This window comes from Ascidia mentula, chromosome 5 (genome assembly GCF_947561715.1).
Source record: "Ascidia mentula chromosome 5, kaAscMent1.1, whole genome shotgun sequence".
Taxonomy (NCBI): Eukaryota; Metazoa; Chordata; class Ascidiacea; order Phlebobranchia; family Ascidiidae; genus Ascidia; species Ascidia mentula.
The window spans coordinates 7,281,756-7,300,775 of NC_138570.1; the positions used below are offsets into that span (position 1 = coordinate 7,281,756).

The 19,020-nt window shown below is 43.6% G+C and overlaps 1 protein-coding gene across 2 annotated transcripts; it reads right to left on the reverse strand.

Annotated features, from left to right (window-relative positions):
* Nucleotides 1-127: 127 nt before the first annotated feature.
* Nucleotides 128-17,116, reverse strand: LOC145901430 (GREB1-like protein). Of its 2 annotated transcripts, none has more exons than XM_082989108.1 (42): nucleotides 16,976-17,116; nucleotides 16,589-16,772; nucleotides 16,360-16,527; nucleotides 16,171-16,298; nucleotides 15,924-16,105; nucleotides 15,751-15,863; nucleotides 15,456-15,644; nucleotides 15,148-15,375; nucleotides 14,761-15,018; nucleotides 14,262-14,494; nucleotides 14,112-14,199; nucleotides 13,689-13,864; nucleotides 13,362-13,503; nucleotides 13,102-13,218; nucleotides 12,792-12,940; nucleotides 12,616-12,733; nucleotides 11,855-11,945; nucleotides 11,708-11,791; nucleotides 11,394-11,562; nucleotides 11,195-11,286; nucleotides 10,697-10,850; nucleotides 10,053-10,187; nucleotides 9,730-9,795; nucleotides 9,553-9,665; nucleotides 8,912-9,114; nucleotides 8,476-8,551; nucleotides 8,012-8,124; nucleotides 7,699-7,784; nucleotides 7,349-7,461; nucleotides 6,881-7,033; nucleotides 6,597-6,654; nucleotides 6,436-6,541; nucleotides 5,972-6,051; nucleotides 5,474-5,650; nucleotides 4,937-5,162; nucleotides 4,268-4,424; nucleotides 3,930-4,095; nucleotides 3,541-3,638; nucleotides 3,344-3,475; nucleotides 2,865-3,039; nucleotides 2,391-2,532; nucleotides 128-2,023 (listed from the first exon to the last, which is right to left on the reverse strand). In XM_082989108.1, exons 1-42 carry the CDS (start codon nucleotides 17,003-17,005, stop codon nucleotides 1,833-1,835), a joined length of 5,859 nt encoding a protein of 1,952 aa, XP_082845234.1. In that variant the 5' UTR covers nucleotides 17,006-17,116; the 3' UTR covers nucleotides 128-1,832. The 2 variants fall into 2 exon arrangements, with proteins under 2 accessions (XP_082845234.1, XP_082845235.1); XM_082989109.1 differs by having other exon boundaries at nucleotides 7,699-7,772; nucleotides 8,000-8,124.
* Nucleotides 17,117-19,020: the final 1,904 nt, after the last annotated feature.

Sequence of the window (19,020 nt, forward strand, 5' to 3'; positions counted from 1 at the left end):
ACACCACTACTGTTTCACAGAATAGGCTACCCTTGCTCGACAAGGAATCACATACTCAGACAACTTAGTGATTCTTCGTATGTTATGGGTCGTAATTATACGAACACGCACACACAATAGATACGCGAAAACACACACACACACACAAACACACGCAAACACAAGATTCTTTGAAGCGAAAACACCAAAAATCGGACCGTGTCATGGCTAATGTAAGTCCTGAGTACGATCTATAAACACGAGGTAGATGGAAATAAGCGTAAAGGCTCACATCGGAAAGACGCCAGGTTGAATGACGGTTAAGTTTTTGTCATGCATGGTAATCTACTGCACAAATTGAGGCGTTTTTGGAAAGTGTTTGAAGCACAATGAAACCGTTTATAATCGTGGTCGGCCTGTCAGTGCACGTTAGGCCCGCATGTAAATGTTCGGATATATTTTGAAGAGGGAAGTGGTTTTGTGCAGCGTTTAAATATACAATTGTCATATCGAACCGGCGTCTCCTTGTGTAGTAGCATTGGGCGTTAACAATCTTGGTCAAAGTGGGCGCCAAAAATATGTTGATTTACATAAATCAGCGATGTAAATTTAAGAAATGCGGCCGTTGCGAAAACATAATCCCAAAACACTCATTCCCACAAGGAAAAATGACCCTGAGAAGCTATTCTGGCTAAAAAACCAGAGCCTATTCGGGACAGAATCGGTATTTACACGAATGCGAAACACGTGTTTGTATCGTATCGTTTTTAGACAACTGTACAAACGACTGATCCGACGAAAAGGCAGAAGCAAGAAATGTCAAAAACACACGTGAAATGGAAAGGGGCGAGGCGTACTTCCATAGCGACGAAAAACACGGGGGATAAATAAACTGAGGTTCCCGGTTGCAAAGTACAGCGATAATTGCGTATCGACATTGAAGAAGACAAAAGCTGAGGGATTTTTGCTTGGACACGTGAAGAATGATGACTCGGCACCGCGCCAAATGGAACATGGTGGTCGGGCGTTGCGCCATGATAGTGGCGTTGAAGGCGTTTTGGTACAAACTAAAACACGAAGGACACAATAACTAAGGCTACAATCGATCGCTTGAAGATAAGATGGCCGAGGCATGAAGGACGGCTTGAAGAAATAAGGCGGCGAGGGGGGATTTCCCTGAATGTTACGTCACAATGTACAAAAAGGAACACGAGCAAGAGAATATGAGGAATCTGTTGGGACGTTATCGACTTTTTTAAGGAGGGCTTATGGTTATGGTTAAGTTTTGAGGTATTACGCTGGCGGTCGCCTGGCGTATTCGGAAGATGTTATTTACACTCTACAGAACAGAGGTTAGTTAAGCGGGAGAATCAGCTTGATTCAACAGTGACGAGAGGATCCGGTGGTTTTCGGTGGAGCTGTGAACACTATAAGCTCAGCACTGTAAGTGTTGCTTGAGGGTCGTTAAGTCTTGCTTGAGGGTGCGTGGCATTACTATGGGTTGCGGTAAACGGCTTCACGCTCATGTACATAAGATTGAGGGTGGATTGGTTGAGTTTTCGTATTTCTTTTGTCAACAAAGGTACGGACGGAGGCAAAACAAGTAAGAAAATGTAGCAGGCTATGAATGGTGTAAAGACGGGCGACTTATGTTGCTTTGTACGGTTTGAGTTCAGTTATGGTTGGCCATAGATTTTCAAAACGCTGTTTCAATCCTTATTATAAACGAGCACCGGAAGGGATTCGATATGAAAATGGCACTTCTTAAAATATTATCACTTTTTTCCCACTGTACATCGGATTGTAGTTTTGCCAAAAAAATCTAAACAACAAAGCTTAGAGGCAATTCCGCCTCATTTCGGTGATCTCTTGTACACTCCCGTCAAAAAGTAAAGCGGTCGGATCTTCGAGCCTCCCAAGACGTCGATGTTGGCTGTTTGAAACTCGTCGGTGAGTCGAAAGTGCCAATCTCTTTCCAGGTTCAGTTTGACCACTGAGTGGCGTAGGGAGCTGCGGTCGTTCCCTATCACGCAAACTGTGGCACCTGAGAAGTTAATATGGTGTGAGTTAAAGAATGCAGAGCAAAACCTTAATTTACACGAAATCAGTACACTGTTAATCTTTACACTGGGCTACAAGTTCGAGGTTAAGACGAAAATTGTGACTGTTTCGACACTGTACAAAAACTGCGATACGGCATGCGACGAGTATAACTTATACAACACTCAATTCGTGCGTTTGGTACATTGCAATTAAAACAGTACAACCACAAACATCAGGTGTGATTCGTTGCAAGAAAAACGACATTGTGACGAATACCTAGAGGCAGTGCGGGCTTTGTTGCAGTGCTAATTTATACACGCGCAATCCGCTAAACAGCCCGCCACTTTTTATAATAGTGGGCGTTTTACCTTCAACAAATGAAAACTCGTGGAGGAATTCCGGTTTAACGTTGGCGCCCGGACAGAAGAGCATTAAACCCCCGTATTCCTTGCTACAGTCCATCGACCAGGAGGGCGCTAGAGGGTGGCTGCTGGTGAACTCCACGAACATCTATATAGAATATAAAGATCGAGTTGTACAAAAATCGCACGCAAATGTAGGTACAGTTTTTTGAAACACCCAAGTTTTGTTCACAGATTGAAAATATTTTCGACATTTTTCACATGAGTTGGGTTTACGCAAGAATTCTGTGCACATGACTCAAATTTTTTCAATACAAAATACGCCATCCCTTCAGTAGGCAGGAGAGTCAAATGTCTTCAATAAAAACGTGCAAAAAGATCTAGGCCACCTGTCCACTGGGAAACCACCTACGCACGGGAAGCGGCAGTTTTCCCGTGGGTCACGTGACCAAGTGGGCCAATGAAAGGAGAGTGTCTTACCTCTGGACCTAACGACACATAGCAGTCCAAACATAGTACTGGGTGGGAGGCGTCATTCTTGATACGCGGGAAAACTTCAGAAGCGTTGCGGAGGAAATAGGTTTCAAGCAATCTGCTTGGGTGAAAGGCCAGAGGCTCGAATTCGGAGTCGGCGGTTGTCATCAAGGTGTGGGATCTGATGAGAATGTAACAAGTCGGTTTCAAACATGTTTGGAGATATTAGTTTGTTGGTGCGTTTTATTGCCGAACTGCTCAATTTAAATTCATTCGTGTTCAAACACTAAATTAGCTCTTGCTCTAAGGGGAAATTTCGCAACATTCAAAAGTAACAGTTCCGCTTCACGTTAATAATATTTGTGCCCAAAAAACAAACAACTGCTTCTGAGACCACGCATCCCCAAAACGACCCAAGGGCATCAAAAGCTGCCAAGCACAAAATCGTGCTCGTGTCATCGCAATGGCGGAAGAACGGATCTTACCTTTCCGGGTCGATAATGTCACTCGATGTGGACGTGAAAGCCTTCAACGCCACCGCAATGTTCTCTAGACGGCAAATCCGCAGTCCCGACGAGGCGGCGCGAACCGACCAATCAATATCCTCGTTGGAAAACCTGCGCATTCACGTGATTAGGGTTGTTGCGGTTTGAAGTCGCGTCAAAGCTGATTATGGGTTTACCTGCTGTGATTGTACGCGATCGCGGTGGTCTTGCTGATGTTAAGCAATACGCAGGAGTCGATTAAACGTTCGGAGACGTAATTGCTCAGATCCTGGTTCTGTATAGGATGTAATGTATTCGAGGTTATCAAACGTCACAACTACTTTGGTGTATGTTTTTGCTTTTAACCCTTACAATAATATATTCAATCTGAAATTTTGCCCTATTTTCTCTGCAGAAACATATATGGCATTAAGTTATATATGTTACACCTTTTCATATTTAGTCGCTTAATAACCCTAAAATAAAGGGAGACAACAGATGGCATTGTTGCAATTCTGCTTCCACTAACACCAATATACGAGCAGCCGTAACAAGCCATGCGGACTGGATGAGTAAGCAGTTATACCTCGTTTTCAAGGAACTCAACGTTAGGCAACATATGCGGGTCCCTCATGTCCTGCGACCATTGTCTTAAACCTATCGCAGCAAACTGATCACCAGCAGCCATTGACTCCAATCTTTCCATCACTTCAGAAAAGGACAAACTCGACCAGTTTCCGTTGTGTTCGCCACTGCAATCAAAAAGTCATATTTGTATGGGAATGTTCGATGCGGCACATCCGGGACGTCAAGTTTTGCTGACAATGCACAGGCCGTTTGTTTACACGGAGATTTTGCCTTCGTCGTTGGAAAAAGCTGCTCAGTCTTATACAATAGTTGACGCCAAACGGGATAGGAACCAACCTAAAGTCGTCTGTTGCCGTACTCCAGGCCGACCAAGACACGCAGTCGTCGTCAACGAACAGAACATAAGGCCACAACGAAGCCGGATCCTGCTGTCGCTTCGATTCCGTCTCGTAAAAATGTTGAAAGAGGATTTGCGCGGCAAACTTCATAGCCCCTGAAACCACACGAGTTTTTCTGTCAGATGCCACGTGAGTGCCGTGTGCCACATGTCACGAACGCAAGCGTAGGTGCGTGACAGTACAGGATGTTTTTCACGGTCGCAGCAGCATTTTATTCGCAATAAACAGGAAGTGAATCACTTGACGTCGACTGTTTTGTTGTTGGTGCAGGCGGGGAAATCCCCTTTAAAATAGGAAAAACAGGAAAACGGTTGTCCTGTGGCGGTTATATTTATTAACAACGCACTGTGATTGTGAGGGTGGGGAATACCTGTGCGATGTGTATAGAATGCACGAAGATGAGAATACGGGGAATGATTTTCCTAAACTCAAATATAACTGTGGGCGTGCGGGGTTGAACCGCGGGCCGTCGAACTTAAAAACAAACAGTTATACTGGTTGCAATGGAAGAGGTGGCGCACACCATTATACGACTCTGTCGCAGAAAATATGCCCATACCGTTTAGCCGACCACGCCCCAAACGACTAAAATCAATGCTTTTTTTACCTCGGCCGAGATGATCAAACTCAGATGGCAGAACCACAACCACCGAATCCACACACGACTTTTTTAAGTCTTCGCTGTCCTTTTGCCTGGCGACGATCACGTGCATCGGTTCGCTTCCGTCCGACAAAACGAGGCCGCTCGTGCATGCGTTGCCAAGGTTGAAGAGGCCTTCGTGTGGCGGGTGGTGTGCCAAACTCACGATGGGAGTCTTGATCCCAGTGTCTCCCTGTTGTAAGTAATTGTATACGTTGGGATATACGAATTATTTGTTGAAGTTGTGGTGAAAACCGGGCAAAAAGTCGGGTCATTTTGCCGGATTTAAAGTCAATGTACGAGCTTATGGGAATACTTGATTAAGCTTCGATAACTTTCAGTCAATTTAAAAAACTATGTTCTATACATAAAACCATGCTTGAGTAGAGTTAAATTGCCAGTTGCCACAAAATGATCGATAGAACTTCTCCGTGATCCAAAGTATACACTTTTTTAAACAGTATTGAACAAAACTAAACAAGATGGTTGCAGAACACATCTTACCCTGCATTTTAGACGCAAAGTACGCAGTTGAATTTCGCCGCTGGTAGCTCGTGCGTAGCTGAAATCCATTGTGAACTTCTTGGGTATGAAGATGCGGTAGTGAATGTCGCTCTTATATCCGCTCGCTGGAAGAACGAGCGATTTCATCTCGAATGTTTCGCTTGTCTCCGCCCCGTTCTGTGTAGAATGGAAATTAGAAACTAATATGAAAGAGCAAGTTACAGAGGCTGATGCGTTTTTTTGTATGCAGCTGTGAGGGGAAGAAGTGATTACGAGTCCAGCTGTGTAAACGCAGGTAAATCCAAGTTTAGTGAGTTTAAAGAAGCTGTTACCGCTGCTGTGTGGCACTCTTACTCCTCAAGCAAGAAAAATACATTTTTAGCAACAATACATGGATTGAGTTTTCCATGTATTAATATATGGGTATAAATTAACTGCAGGTGGCATTTCATACTGGAATTTGCCGGTTAAGTGATGTATAGCGATTTATACGCCTACCTCTGTTGAGATGGGTCGGACGCTTGATGCGTTCATGCTGGAATTGAACTTCGTCACCACATTTCTTATCTCAACCCCCTCTGAAAGATAGAAACAGTTTAGTTGAAATGACGTGAGTTAGTGGCATTAGTCCATTAATTCATAAATTCTGTTTTACGTTGACTCATTGTTGGAAGGGCAAGTGATCGGAAGTTACACAACACCAGGCATTATACTTTTAAAATGTGGGTTAAACGGGCACACGTTCTTATGCAACTTGCACCTGTCCATTATATGTGACAAACTAATTATATATGTGACTTATTAAGCCAGATGTTAGCACACAAAAATGGCGTTTTGCAAAACAGCCGGCCTTTTTGAATCTCACTGGAGTGCAATTTCAACACCGATCTATACACGCAGTGAAAGCAACATTAGCGCCATAACAAAAAAAAATGGATAAAGGACCACAGGTCGGAACCAACCTCCTACAGACAACTTTTCGAGGTAGTCGCAAGAGTTGACGATTTGACTCTGCTCTTTACATTGTGGGTTGGGCAACAAGGTGCGGAAAGGAGAGTCGCAGTCGACCTAAAGCGAAAGGTGTTAATGTTGGAGGACGCGATTGGGCAAAATCGTCACTTACTTCTTCCAGGTCTTCGCCGTCGTCGTAAACTTCAACCTCGTGTAACTTCATGAGTGAACTGCGCAGGAAAGATTGATTAAAAAAGAGGTTTACGTAATGTTAACTGTTTGAGCGAGTGATTTCTTTAAGAAAGGGAAGGTAAGGGAATGTCGATTAAGGACATAAAACAAGAAAAAGCTGCTAACTGATGGAGAAAAGCATGAACCACCGACTGTTATACTCACCCATACATGTACGAACAACATACGTATTGCCATGTTTTAAGGATAAACTACACTACTTACTTGTGCAACTGTCGTAGAAATGAACAACACACACGGGCTGTGTCGGTCGCCGGGTGAGTAATCAACAAAAATCTTTCCTTGCTCGCCTCGTTACTCGTCAAAAGCGAACCATCGAAAAAGTCCGGGTGCCCTTGAACCGGTTTGCACCACTTTCTGCATTCGGAGAAGGGACAAGAGTTAAACGACTTTTACTGGTTCGTCCACTGCTGCCGTGGTGGTAATCGTAAATGGACCACATTGTTTTATGTAAATAGACGGATATATTGTTATACTATCATATGAATAGCAAAACCAATATGAAAAACTTCGCCACAAAACAGCGACACAAATGGTTGACCCTACTGATTCACAAACGACAGGTATAAAATGGTGGCGATACTGTCGGTAACCATTTGTCGGTGCGTCAGGATAAACGTGGAGCACTCAAATCGATGTAATAATGTTTTGTTGCAAAGCTCCATCCGTTACCTGTAAAATTCGGCCATCTGCTTGGGTGAACTCTCCGGATTCAACTGAGGGTGAAGGGGGTCGACCCAGGTACAGAGACGATGCGGCGGCAAGCACGTGATGGCGGGAAGACCCTGGAAACAGATATTTTGAACAATGCATTCAAATCTCTGGCTGGTGATGAACCACACCATAATGTACTAGCTTAACCGGCAACAGTACGATATTATGCACAATGGAGAGAATAACATATGGAAGCAACTGCAACGCAATGGAGACGTATGCCACATATCAAAAAAAGATATGGGGACGCCATGTGTTGCAACGGGCGGATACAACGTATCAGGTTGCGGTTTTGTTACAAAACGAACCTGTTTGTCCAGTTCCAGCAATTGGTGGACGTTGCGCGGCAAGACGACTGTAGGCTGCGTGTGACCAATTACGTCTTTGCTTTTTCCTGTTGTAGAAGAGGTCGGACATTACTATCACTACGGTCGTCACGGCAACAAGCGACAGACACGTTGTTTTACATACACGGGGACAAGAATACATACAAACGTAAACAAAAGTGCGATGCTTTTGCAACAGTCTTGTTCTTTCGAAACAGTTGGACATAAAATAAACGCAATTGTGACGATACATACTGCTGGTAAAAAATATGAGTAAAAAAACCCTTCGTCTTGCCTTTTTCCGAAGCGGTTAAGTTTGCTTCCTTCATTGCCAGACTGACGAAATCCATCGAAGTAGTCGAGTTCTCTCTTCTTTCACGTTTTCGACTTCCCGATTTTCCACTACGCCTGCGCAAAGCGTTTTGCAACAAAGTCAGGGTATCTTATTTTGATTATGACTGGCAAGGACAACCGTTTGTGGTCAACTCTAATAAAACCGCCTCATGACGTTGCTACATTCTTCCGCAATACTCGATTGTTAAGATGAAAAGCAAAATTAACTCGACTACCAAAAATCGGGATTTCAAAACGACAACTACTTCAATTAGTTTAATCACGAATTGTTGTCGAAGAATAAAGCTGTGCAAAATGCACTGTGTCCATACTGATTAAGGTCATACAGCATAGGGAGCGCCCAATTATTCAAAATAATGGATACGGTGCTGTCGAAAAAAGATTCCTGCCACAAAAAATACGAACCTTTCGCCCTCATCGTCCCATGCAGAAACCTCTTCTTCGAATTTACCGCCCACGTTTTGGATTTGGCTCTCGCTTTCTGTCAATGAAATGAATGAAAAAGTTTTACTGTGAAATTCTGCATAATCAGTTCAAGTAATAAATGGAACTTAGTAGGGAAGAAAAGGTTTGGTCGCAAAGATTTTACTATTGTTTCAATTACAAAGTTTCTGATGATTTTTTTCCCGCTAAACCTTTTGTTTCAGCAGGAATCCAGCCGCAGTGATTTTATTGACTCTTTTATTACCGCTGGGTTTATAACAGATACACCATGGGAGAAAAAACGTCAATTTTAGCATCCGTAAACTTAAGCAATGACACTGTCTTCGGCGGGTTAAAAACGTGAAGTTGAAATTCACAGAAAATGTGCACGCCTTTCACACATTAAATCACTCGTTACCTTCAGGTTCAACCACGTGCAGGGCATCGTCCTCGTCATCCGAAGAAGGCTTCAGACGCTTTTTGGGCGGCGAATCCATGTGCTGGACAGTGGTGGAACGTCGGCAGACCGGATAACACACTGACAGCTCCTGCTCTATCATGCTGCGATTCAAATCGCCAGCTCCATCGAACGCCATACGGAGATCAACGTGACGAATATTTCTGTGTTAGAATTTGTAATGTGAAAAGCGCGAAGGTTGGCCGATTTCAACACAACGTGATTGAGTGTTTCTGCGCCAATGCTGTTATACTGACTACACACAAGATGTGTTCGTCCAACGCATGAATTGTTATTTACTTTAAGTTGACGACAACATGTCCTGGCGTAGGTGCCGGAAAAAGACATGAACGAATGGTTAAGGAAGCTACAAAGTCGTAGGTACCACCAAATGTTATGACTTGTTGAGCAAAGGTCGCTTCATACCATTAGTAACTCAAAACAACGTACTGAGACATAATAGTCGTTGTTTACTTGCTGACTCTCGCACACTAAATATCCCACGCTTTTGTGACACCAAAAAATCCGAGCGCAATAAACGTTGAGGATCTCGGGCTATCTAATACAGACCAAAAATTTTCACATGGAAAAACTCTACGTACGTCGGGACACGCTGCGTCACAATGCCCTCGCCCTCGTACACCACAATGCACGGAATCCCGGTGAGATCGTCGAGTGACGTAGGGAGCCAGTCTCGTACGTCGGAGTGCCAACCCTGCATTAAACAAAGTTTTGGTGTTTTTTCCCGCTGGCATAAATTTACGTTACTATTTACTCACCTTCAGAATCTTCAGGAAATATCGCGATAATGAGATTTCCTTGTCAAGGGTTGAATATAGAACAACCTGCGCGAAAAAAGACATTCAGATTTAATATTACAACGAACGCATTCGTAGCTTTTCGCCTTGGGATTATACAATACACCAAAATAGTTCTTAGACTTGCTCGCTACGTATGGATATCAACTTGTTGGTGTAAATGCAAACAGAACGGACATTCTCGTGTCCAACATACGGCGCCGAATAATCGTGCGAACATGACGAGAGGTAAAACCGAGAAAAAATTAAAACCTATATTCGTGACCGCCTGAACAACAACCTACCTCAAACACTTGCTCCAGACCCAGCTTGTCACGTGACTCGGTGAGAGAGTCGTGGAATCGGGTGGCGAGAACCGCGGACGGGACCCTTACAATCATCATGACACCGTCGCCCTGGCGAGACGAGCCTATAAGATCCTGCGGCACAAAGACAAGGCTTGTTTGGATCGGGGGTTGGACATTGGGACGATCGACCCGCGGATCAGGTTACGTTCGCGTTAATGGGGATTATGTATGGAATCCACTGTACCTTGTCCTAACCAGTGCATTGCGGGTGAGCTAATAATAAAGCGAACTGACTGGTATAAGAAAGTGTAACGGTATGCTACGAAACGAGTTTTGGTTTAGGAGGACATATTTGCAACGGTTTTAGGGGATTTCATAGGACGGTTGCCTTGGAGAATCACTTATTTTATATCTCTAATATAGGAAAGGGAAAAGACCACTACACCCTCAAAAATACCAGCGACACAAAATGTAAACCCAACGTTTTATAAACTCCTTGAAGTGTTAAGTCGTTGCTAAGCACGCGTGACAACTTTCAACTCAGGAGTCGAAGTTAATACAAAGGACAATTCGTTGTACTACGGGTCCATATTTGAGGTAACCACGAACTTTTGCCATTAGATAACACCACATTCCAATACCTGTATTGCTCGCTCAATTGTTGGCGTAATCAGTCGGCGGTTGGGTTCGACGTCAATGTCTTGATTTTCCCGGACGGCTGCCTGCGTCATTGCTCCAATGTATTGCTGCAGAATTAGCTCGCAAGCAACCAGTGACGTATGCAGCATGAAATTACTAAAAACCACCAAACATTGACTGTAAATAATGTTGACAATTTACTTAAGGCAGGTTTGTGGATAGTTCGTACTTCGAACATTGCTAAATTCAAGTTGCCAACGTTAAGACAATACTTCGGAGGCTTTCACAAAGGACTTTGAGTCTCAACGTAATTAGGGAAATGCGAGCCGAGTGTTTAATTTATGGCCAATGTAACATGATCGCACTGAAAGGGAAACCCGCACAAAGGGACATTCATGTGGGACCGGCATTATGGCGAACCATACCAGGCAAGCGTGAGCGCACGTTTCACAATAGCAAAGGAGCCGAAAAAACGCCATAACGATAATGAGAGGCCATACTTTTCCAGAAGGCTCCACTTCAATTCTTCATATTGAGGATCGTACGTTACAGACAAAGACGAGGCGCCCACGCTTGCGTCTGTGGTGACTCCCTGCAAAATATGACGACATGATGAACGACATTCTCTTGAATTAAATAATTCTACACAAAGACAGGCGGAAATAGAAGTTGCATGCAAACTTGCAACACGACACGCACTTCCGGAAGAGCGTGGATGTTCGTCGTTGGCGGGCCACGGACGACGTTGCCAGTAGTAACGCGGGATCGATTGGTTAGAAGGAGGTAGGGAGATGATGAACACTGGACGACGATAACGTTACGGGAGTCGGTAACACAGTTGTTGTTGAGAAAATCACCTTCATCCGAACTACAAACAAACCAACGGATGCCGGGTTACACAACGATGCAGTTGCTGGAAGCAATATTACAAATAGAACAACTCTTCACGATTGATTTATTCTTATATCTTGCTTTCAAGTGCCTTTGAGACATTATGTATGAGTTCTACTTACCAGTTTGTGGTGCAGTTGGCCTCTAGCTGGATGATTACCAGAAGCGTTGACGTATCTTCCCACTGTTTGCAGACTGACAATAACCTGAACAAAATAGCAGGCAGGGTTGAGTGTTAAAACCCATTGACAATTGCAAGCAGTTTTTACCTTTGCTTTGACGACTGCTCCATCGTTATGACAACCTGAGATGACAATGCGGAGCCTGGAAGTAAAGTTTTGTAGATCTCCGAAAGTACACCTGGTATAAAAAATGCCTTTTTTTGTCACATAGATAGTATGTTTGCAGTTTTTAAACTGGCGAATGGCAAGCACTGAATAAAATTTGCTTGTTTAACACACTGTGCCTTTTTTAAACGAGTAAGTATTATAAATGTATGTGCACCCACATAATTTCCATTGTAGATATACAAACGACCAGTTGAGAACAAGGCAAGAAAGCGTAAAAGCGCTAAATTGGCTGTTGAGTCTATATTTCAAACCGGACACTATACCGGCGCTTGTTATGGTATCAGAATTGCAATGGTTATGGCACACGGGTCACATTGTTTCAGGCAAATCGCGGTAATCATCTTATACACTGGCTATGCGCGGGCGCCAATTACCAACCCAGATTTCGGCAACTTTTAGCATGCAAAAGAGCCTTAGAGTAACATAACTTAGGTTGGTAGGGATTATTATGTTTCTTTGGTCCATATAAAACAAAAGAACAGTTACAACACGTTTTTAGTAAACTTGCAGTACCGCCAAGTGCACCAAAAAGTCTAATGCGTTTTTGTTACTTCCATTTTTTAATGAGCTTGTCGTTTTATGGAGTCATAGGGTGAAAGAACTTTACTCTTGCCCAAGTAAACTTTTCACTGGAGTTACAAAAGCGCGCTATCGCCTGCTCAAGTAAAACCCAATCTTACCAGATTGCGCGATCGTGGAGACGGTTTGATTGTGCAAAGCGGGACACGGAGGTAGAAGGAAGATAAAACGCAACGAGGTGAAGAGCGAAAAATCGAGGTTTGGTTGGCTTTCAAAGACCTGCAAATGAAACGAGTGGGTTTAAAACGCGCACAACGAGCGCTGGGGGATAACACACCTTTGCTGTGAGCGACGAGACGAGACTGGACTGGTACTCCTGCAAGTTCAGGCACTCTGCAGCGGTTGAGGTATGATTGGGAGGCACACAATGAGGGACGAACGGTTGGAAGGCAGGCGACGACGGTCGATGAGGTACACTGTTGCAAACTACAAAAAGCAAGAAACGATCGTTTTTTTCGCGTGGGTTTTAAACAAATGTTTGTGACACAGAAGGCAGATGTGAAAGCTACATGTCCGACACATTTTCTAAAAACACACGTCGTGTGAAAGCTTTAGAATCGGCCATAAAAGTGGGAATTGTTCCTTACCTGATAAAGACAAACGCAGCTGAGTCAAGGGCAATGAAGTCAAACTCTGCTTAATCAGCTCAGACTGATCGTCGGCCGACAGCAGGTTCTCACCGATCACACGACACTTGCGCTTACCTGAGCACAAAACCACGAGAGTGAACTGAAAGTGCCGATAAGTAAACAAAAAAAACTGTTCGAGGTATGTAAATGTCAAGGCGCACCAAGGCTATATCGCGCCACGGTAAATGATTGACCGACAGTTTACGAGTATCGTTTACTTGAGACGACGAGATGGAACTGGGCAGTGCCGCCGCCGCTGCTGCTGTCGATCGTGGCACTGTATACTGCAAGCTGGTAGAGCGGAGACGGCGGATTGGAAAGGTTCTGGAGACACTGTGTGATGGCGTCGGCTAATGAAATCTAAAACACACACAAAGACGTTTTGATATTACTACACTGTGTAAATTCCTATTCGGCCAGAATCTGCTTCATTGCAACGAAAATACTTTTTATCAGGTTTTAGAGTTTTACTTGGGCGGCACGCTAAGCGTACGACCCACCACCTGACCCGTTTCGACACAAAGCAAATATCCGGCACCACTTGCCTCGCTAACGACCAACCGCACTCGCCCCTCTGAGGTAGAAGCAAACAAACTGGCGAGACTGGTCACACAGGATGGCTTGAGATCGGCGACGGTTGACCGGAATGTATCGGACACGGTTCGACGTGCTTGTACGAACATATGGGAAAGACCTTCCTTGCTTAGATTTCCTTCCGCACCTGAACAACGAGATTTGTTTTTAGGTCTGCGCTTGACCTGAAGCTCAGTAAGGCCGGTATGGGTTTGGGGACATTGGCGACCAACACTGTGTAATTTGCCGGGGTTTGGTAAAGCATGATGGATGCAAAATGCAACTCGCGTATACAAATATAAATGGTTCACACAACGTTTACTGCGTTTGTGTACGCAAGACAGTAAGTGGACAAGCCGCGATAGTTGGAAAATCCAAATATAAGCGCAACCCACCTAAAGAAACGATGTATTGCATTGTAATCAGTAGCATGACGTCATTCGACAAAGGGGAATGCTCGGCGAAATCTAATTGCTCTTTGATCTGTAAAAAAGCAAAGGTCAAAGAAAAATCCAAGCCCAAACAACAAAATGCCAAATACTCACGCTGGTCAGAGGCTCCTTGAAGCATTCGGCAAAGGCTTGCGTCACAGTAACGTTGGAGGTATCACCAGTAAAACGAGGTAGGTTTGTGGAGGGACACAGGAACACAATCACGGGCTTTCGCTGTGTATTGGAGGCCAGGTCGGACGATATTTCTACGCACGAGAATGCTGAGGTATCGCGATTGATCATATATCGTTTCGGCTGCGAGTGCTCCGACTGGTGCTCGTCATCGCCTGTCGAAAAAAGTATGGGGTTTGAAACACAGCATCACAATCTGTGTACCGCGAAAGTGGAAATTATGCAGAAGTTTTTTTTTGGTTACAGGAATATTATGAACACATTAATCAAAACAGTTATACAGCCCAGTCTACTTTCAACAAATATTTTAGACAATAGAGAATGGTAAAAACGCTGTCGCGATTGGTAAGGTAAGGAAAAATTCTTAAAACAACGTCAAAAATGTCCCCCTTCACACCCAAGTATCTTCGTTAATTTTCACCTATGCATATTGTCGAGTTCATGCGCTTGAGGGATTCTGGTCTTTGCAATGGACCTGATATGGAGCGCCCAAGCAAAGGGCGCGCCTGGCCGTGCAAACGGTGTATAGCGTTCTGTAACGGTGAGTCGAGGTGCTGTGAGGTTGGCAAACGCGGAACTGGAGGTAGAGATGGAACATTGGGTTGTGACACCAAATGCGGCGGTGCCATTACTGGCAACATTCCGGTCCTCGGAGAAGGCAGGCCAGATTGAAGTTGTCCTGTTTAAGAATGTGATTTGAGACGTTTTTTACTGCATATTTTTAGTTTAAAATACAGTTTAACCAGGGGCATGTACTAACTGTGCGAAGGAATGAAACGCGGTTATTAATTGATCTCGCACTACACACCTTCCTGTGTCTTGTTCCACAGAATGGGCGGGCCTCTGATGAGACGGCCAGGCAACTTGGGATCTTTAACGAGATAGAACTGAGCATGGGCGCCTATAAGCTGACTTGAATTTGTGGACATGCGTGGACTTGTGAGATCCATTAGAGTTTCCAATCCAATGTGGTCTGACAGCTGAGTAAAAGTGTGCAGAGCCTTTTCTCCACATCCAACACATTGAGCTGACAATGCTGCAAAAATGTGTGAATGGTAACATAAAGCCATTTTTAATATTTCAGCTAAGTACTACATATACTTTGATCAGTCCTACCTTGGGCTGAAGTGTTTGGTGGAGGCAGGGACTTTAGATTGAGAGCTATTATCACCAGTGACATTGGGTCACTAGACCGTGGCTTCAACTGCATACACAGTAATGCATATGTGAACGGAAAACCCACCATGGCCGTTGCATCATTCTCGAGAGTAGTTAGTCGAATATCTTTCCCAGCTTTGCAGAAGCCTAAAATATGTGGGAGAAATTCTCAGGAACTGTTCATTGAATGCAGAGGAATAAACTGCAACATGCAGAGTCGTTTGCAGCAAAGCAAATTAATTTTCCACAATACCTGGCATTCTTGGGGCAGGAGGCCTTCCTTCAAATACAGTCCGAGTATTTGATGTTCCATTTCCATGTGTTCCGTTAATTGGGGAGGATAACATTGGTGGCGGTGGGGGTTTCCTAATACGAAAAAAATTCCATTAGTTTTGTTATGAGGGTTTGGCTCCAACACCAATTTACCTTATGTCAAGACCCATCAGCTGAGGATGACTTGACGATGCCAACTGATTACTCATGGAACCGGTATACAATGCATTAGCAGCTGTGGGGTTTCTTATGCCAGGTTGCGATTTAGAATTTTGATCCTTTTGCATTTGCTGCCATACATGAAGTCTTTGAAGTTGCTTAAGTCTCTGTAATTGCTGGAAAGTAAATGTTTTGGAATTGTGAAAATTGGTGCCAAGGTCTTTTGGAAATAACTTCATACTTCAATATGTTGTTGTTGTGTTATTATTGGCATCGGTGGTCGTGCGGCGAGCTGTCTTCCATCAGTGGATCTGTGATCCGCAATCAACTCTGGTGGCCCCATCGGTGTAGTTGGAAATATTTGAGCCACTGCCAATCAGAAACCATATTAAAACATGAATACTTTGCTCAGAATGCAAATGAAACACACCATTTCTTGTGGCCGACGGTGACTGTTGGCTAGCAACAGCAGTGGTCAAATGTTGTGACACAACTTGACTGATGTTAGAAGACACTAAATCGGTCTTGCAATCTCCCTGATCGCTGCCTACATGTATACTAATTTGCTCGTTCAACTGATCGACATTCGGCTTCACATCTGCAATGAAATGTTTGTATGACGAAATACGCTGAAACTTGTTGGCAGTTATACGTTATACCTTGTTCTTCATCTGCAATCCTTGAGCTTGACTGTCGTAATGAAAAGAATAATGTCGAGAAGACAGAACTTGGAACCACTGCTGCAGAGCGCAAAGATGATTCAATGCTATTGTGGAGTGCCTCCTCAAATGCAGCCTTGTGAACAGACTGGTTACTCCCCATCAGGTCAGAGGTAGAGACAACCTGTTATCACATGGCAATAGTAAGCTTTTTTCAATGTAAAGAGCCTGATATAAAATTAACCCGAAGAGCAATTACAATGCACATCATTTTGCACATTTCGACAGTTTTCAAACAAAATTTAACCACTACAATACACAATTAAAATATGCACTGTATCTTAACAAAACACGTACAAAGTACTATACAGCTTTATGCTTATTTACCTGCACGGGCAGTATGTTCTTGGAACGCATGGGTGCTGTCAACTTGGTCAATCATAACTATGTCATGGTAAAAGGTGAAGTATATTTAGAACACCAGGCGTTTTACTGCACCCTATGCGTTATAAGTATATGTGTGAAAATCTGCAACAAACTGCATCTAATTAGGTTCGCACACAAATATACAATTTTACAGTTAAAAACCTGCCTAAAGCTTAATTAACACAAAAGAAAGTACACCTAGCCATAAAAACAACCATTGAATGCCTGAGCTCCAAGCAGGGGGACATACTCAAGTTTCACGTTCTCCTGTTACAGAATAACGGCCAAGTAACTCAAATTACCGCAAGTACAAAGCAAAGAACCACGGTTTTTCAACACTATCTCTCCTTAATTTTTAAACAGCTGCCGCCATTTCCACTGACTGCTACTAAGCGGCCGGCCGCAGAGGCGCTCTTTATTGTAGGCCGCAACAATTTAGTCAACAGAGCACACTCCGGAAGCAGGATCTACGGAAACTGCTAGTGCCATATCACACGTGGCTTGGTGATTATCATTGTGCCGCCAAGGCAATCCGTCTTCTTCACTCGCCATTTTTTGCACAACACCAAAACACTGACTTCAGCGTTGGCATGCGCCAGTGTTCGACTGCCTTAAGCGGTCGGCAGTTTCCACTCCCTGAAAGAACATGAATAATCATCATTGTCAAAATTTTGCACTGCCATTTCCTGGTTCGTATTTCGCCTAGGCCACTGGACGTTCCCCACAACGTATGTTATGAAAACAAACTCACCCAACGTTGAACGTCACATCATTCGCTACTATTTCACAACATTTACGCATATAAAAATACAAACAACTCCTTCTATCGACCAGCTCCTTGTGCAAGGTCTAGTAAACGAAGGAAAAGGCCGACAACTTTTACCCTTCAAAGAGCTTTACGGCGATTTGTGCACGCGCACACAGCGGGTTACAACGTAGTTAATGTATTTAGTGATAATTTGGTTTGAGTTGGCGGATGATGAAAGATAGGACCTGGGTCATGGTGGGGAAGCAGGCGCTTAAGCAACTCAATTAGTTCGACACCAACCACGACAACGCCAAACGAACTCAGTCGACACCCGGTGCGCGGTTTCGCGCGCAACTTAAAATACACTTCGTTAGAGCTTCGGTGCCCGTGACGCATTCGAGCACAAAAGAGGTTCAGTGGCCTACTTTGCATGGTTGGATCGCAGGGTTATGTGGGTTCGGCAGGCAGAGCGACAAGTGCCGACTGTGCTACACAACACCAACCACGAGTTGCCGGTGGATTTAGGTCGTGGTCCAGACCCACCAGGGCGCCGTTAATCCGCTAACCGGCAATCTCCTTGTCAATTGCTTGTGTTTTCCGCGAAAATGCAACAAACGGATGTGCAGCAGCACAACCTCAAAGTGCAATGAATCCATAATAATAATAACTGTAACACCATAATGCACAGCTTTTGTTTAAACACAAAATGTTAAAACTGACCAAAAATTGTGGTTAAATGATGTTAGCTGCATGGGCTCTTCTTGCAAAATTCTGTTTTCTTTACAGTTTTAGTTAAAATTTAACTGAACTCAATCAGCAATTTTTGCAAGTCAACATCAAGTTTTTAAGCAAGTTTGTATGTAGTTTACTATATTTGTTATGTACCAATGAAAATCCAAACCACTTGTTTAGCAGAGCAGTATGTTATGCATGTTAAATTGTTTACTTAATTACAGTTGGTAGTCATTTCATTACATTATTCTTACAAAATAATTCAACATTTCTAATATGTAGAATATTGTGAAGTCAACTTTTAAATCGCCTCTAATTTAAACCATGTCGAACAGAAAAAAGTCTGTTAAAGCCATGCCCAGGAGTAGTTGTGTGGTATTTATGGTAATGATGCCATTTTTTCTTACCTATGGAAATGTATTCATGAACTTTGCGTGGTATATCACATTAAAAAGGTAAATGCAACAAAATCTACCAACATGATTTAACTTATTCTTTCACTAAAGCAACATATCCCAGTTCCACA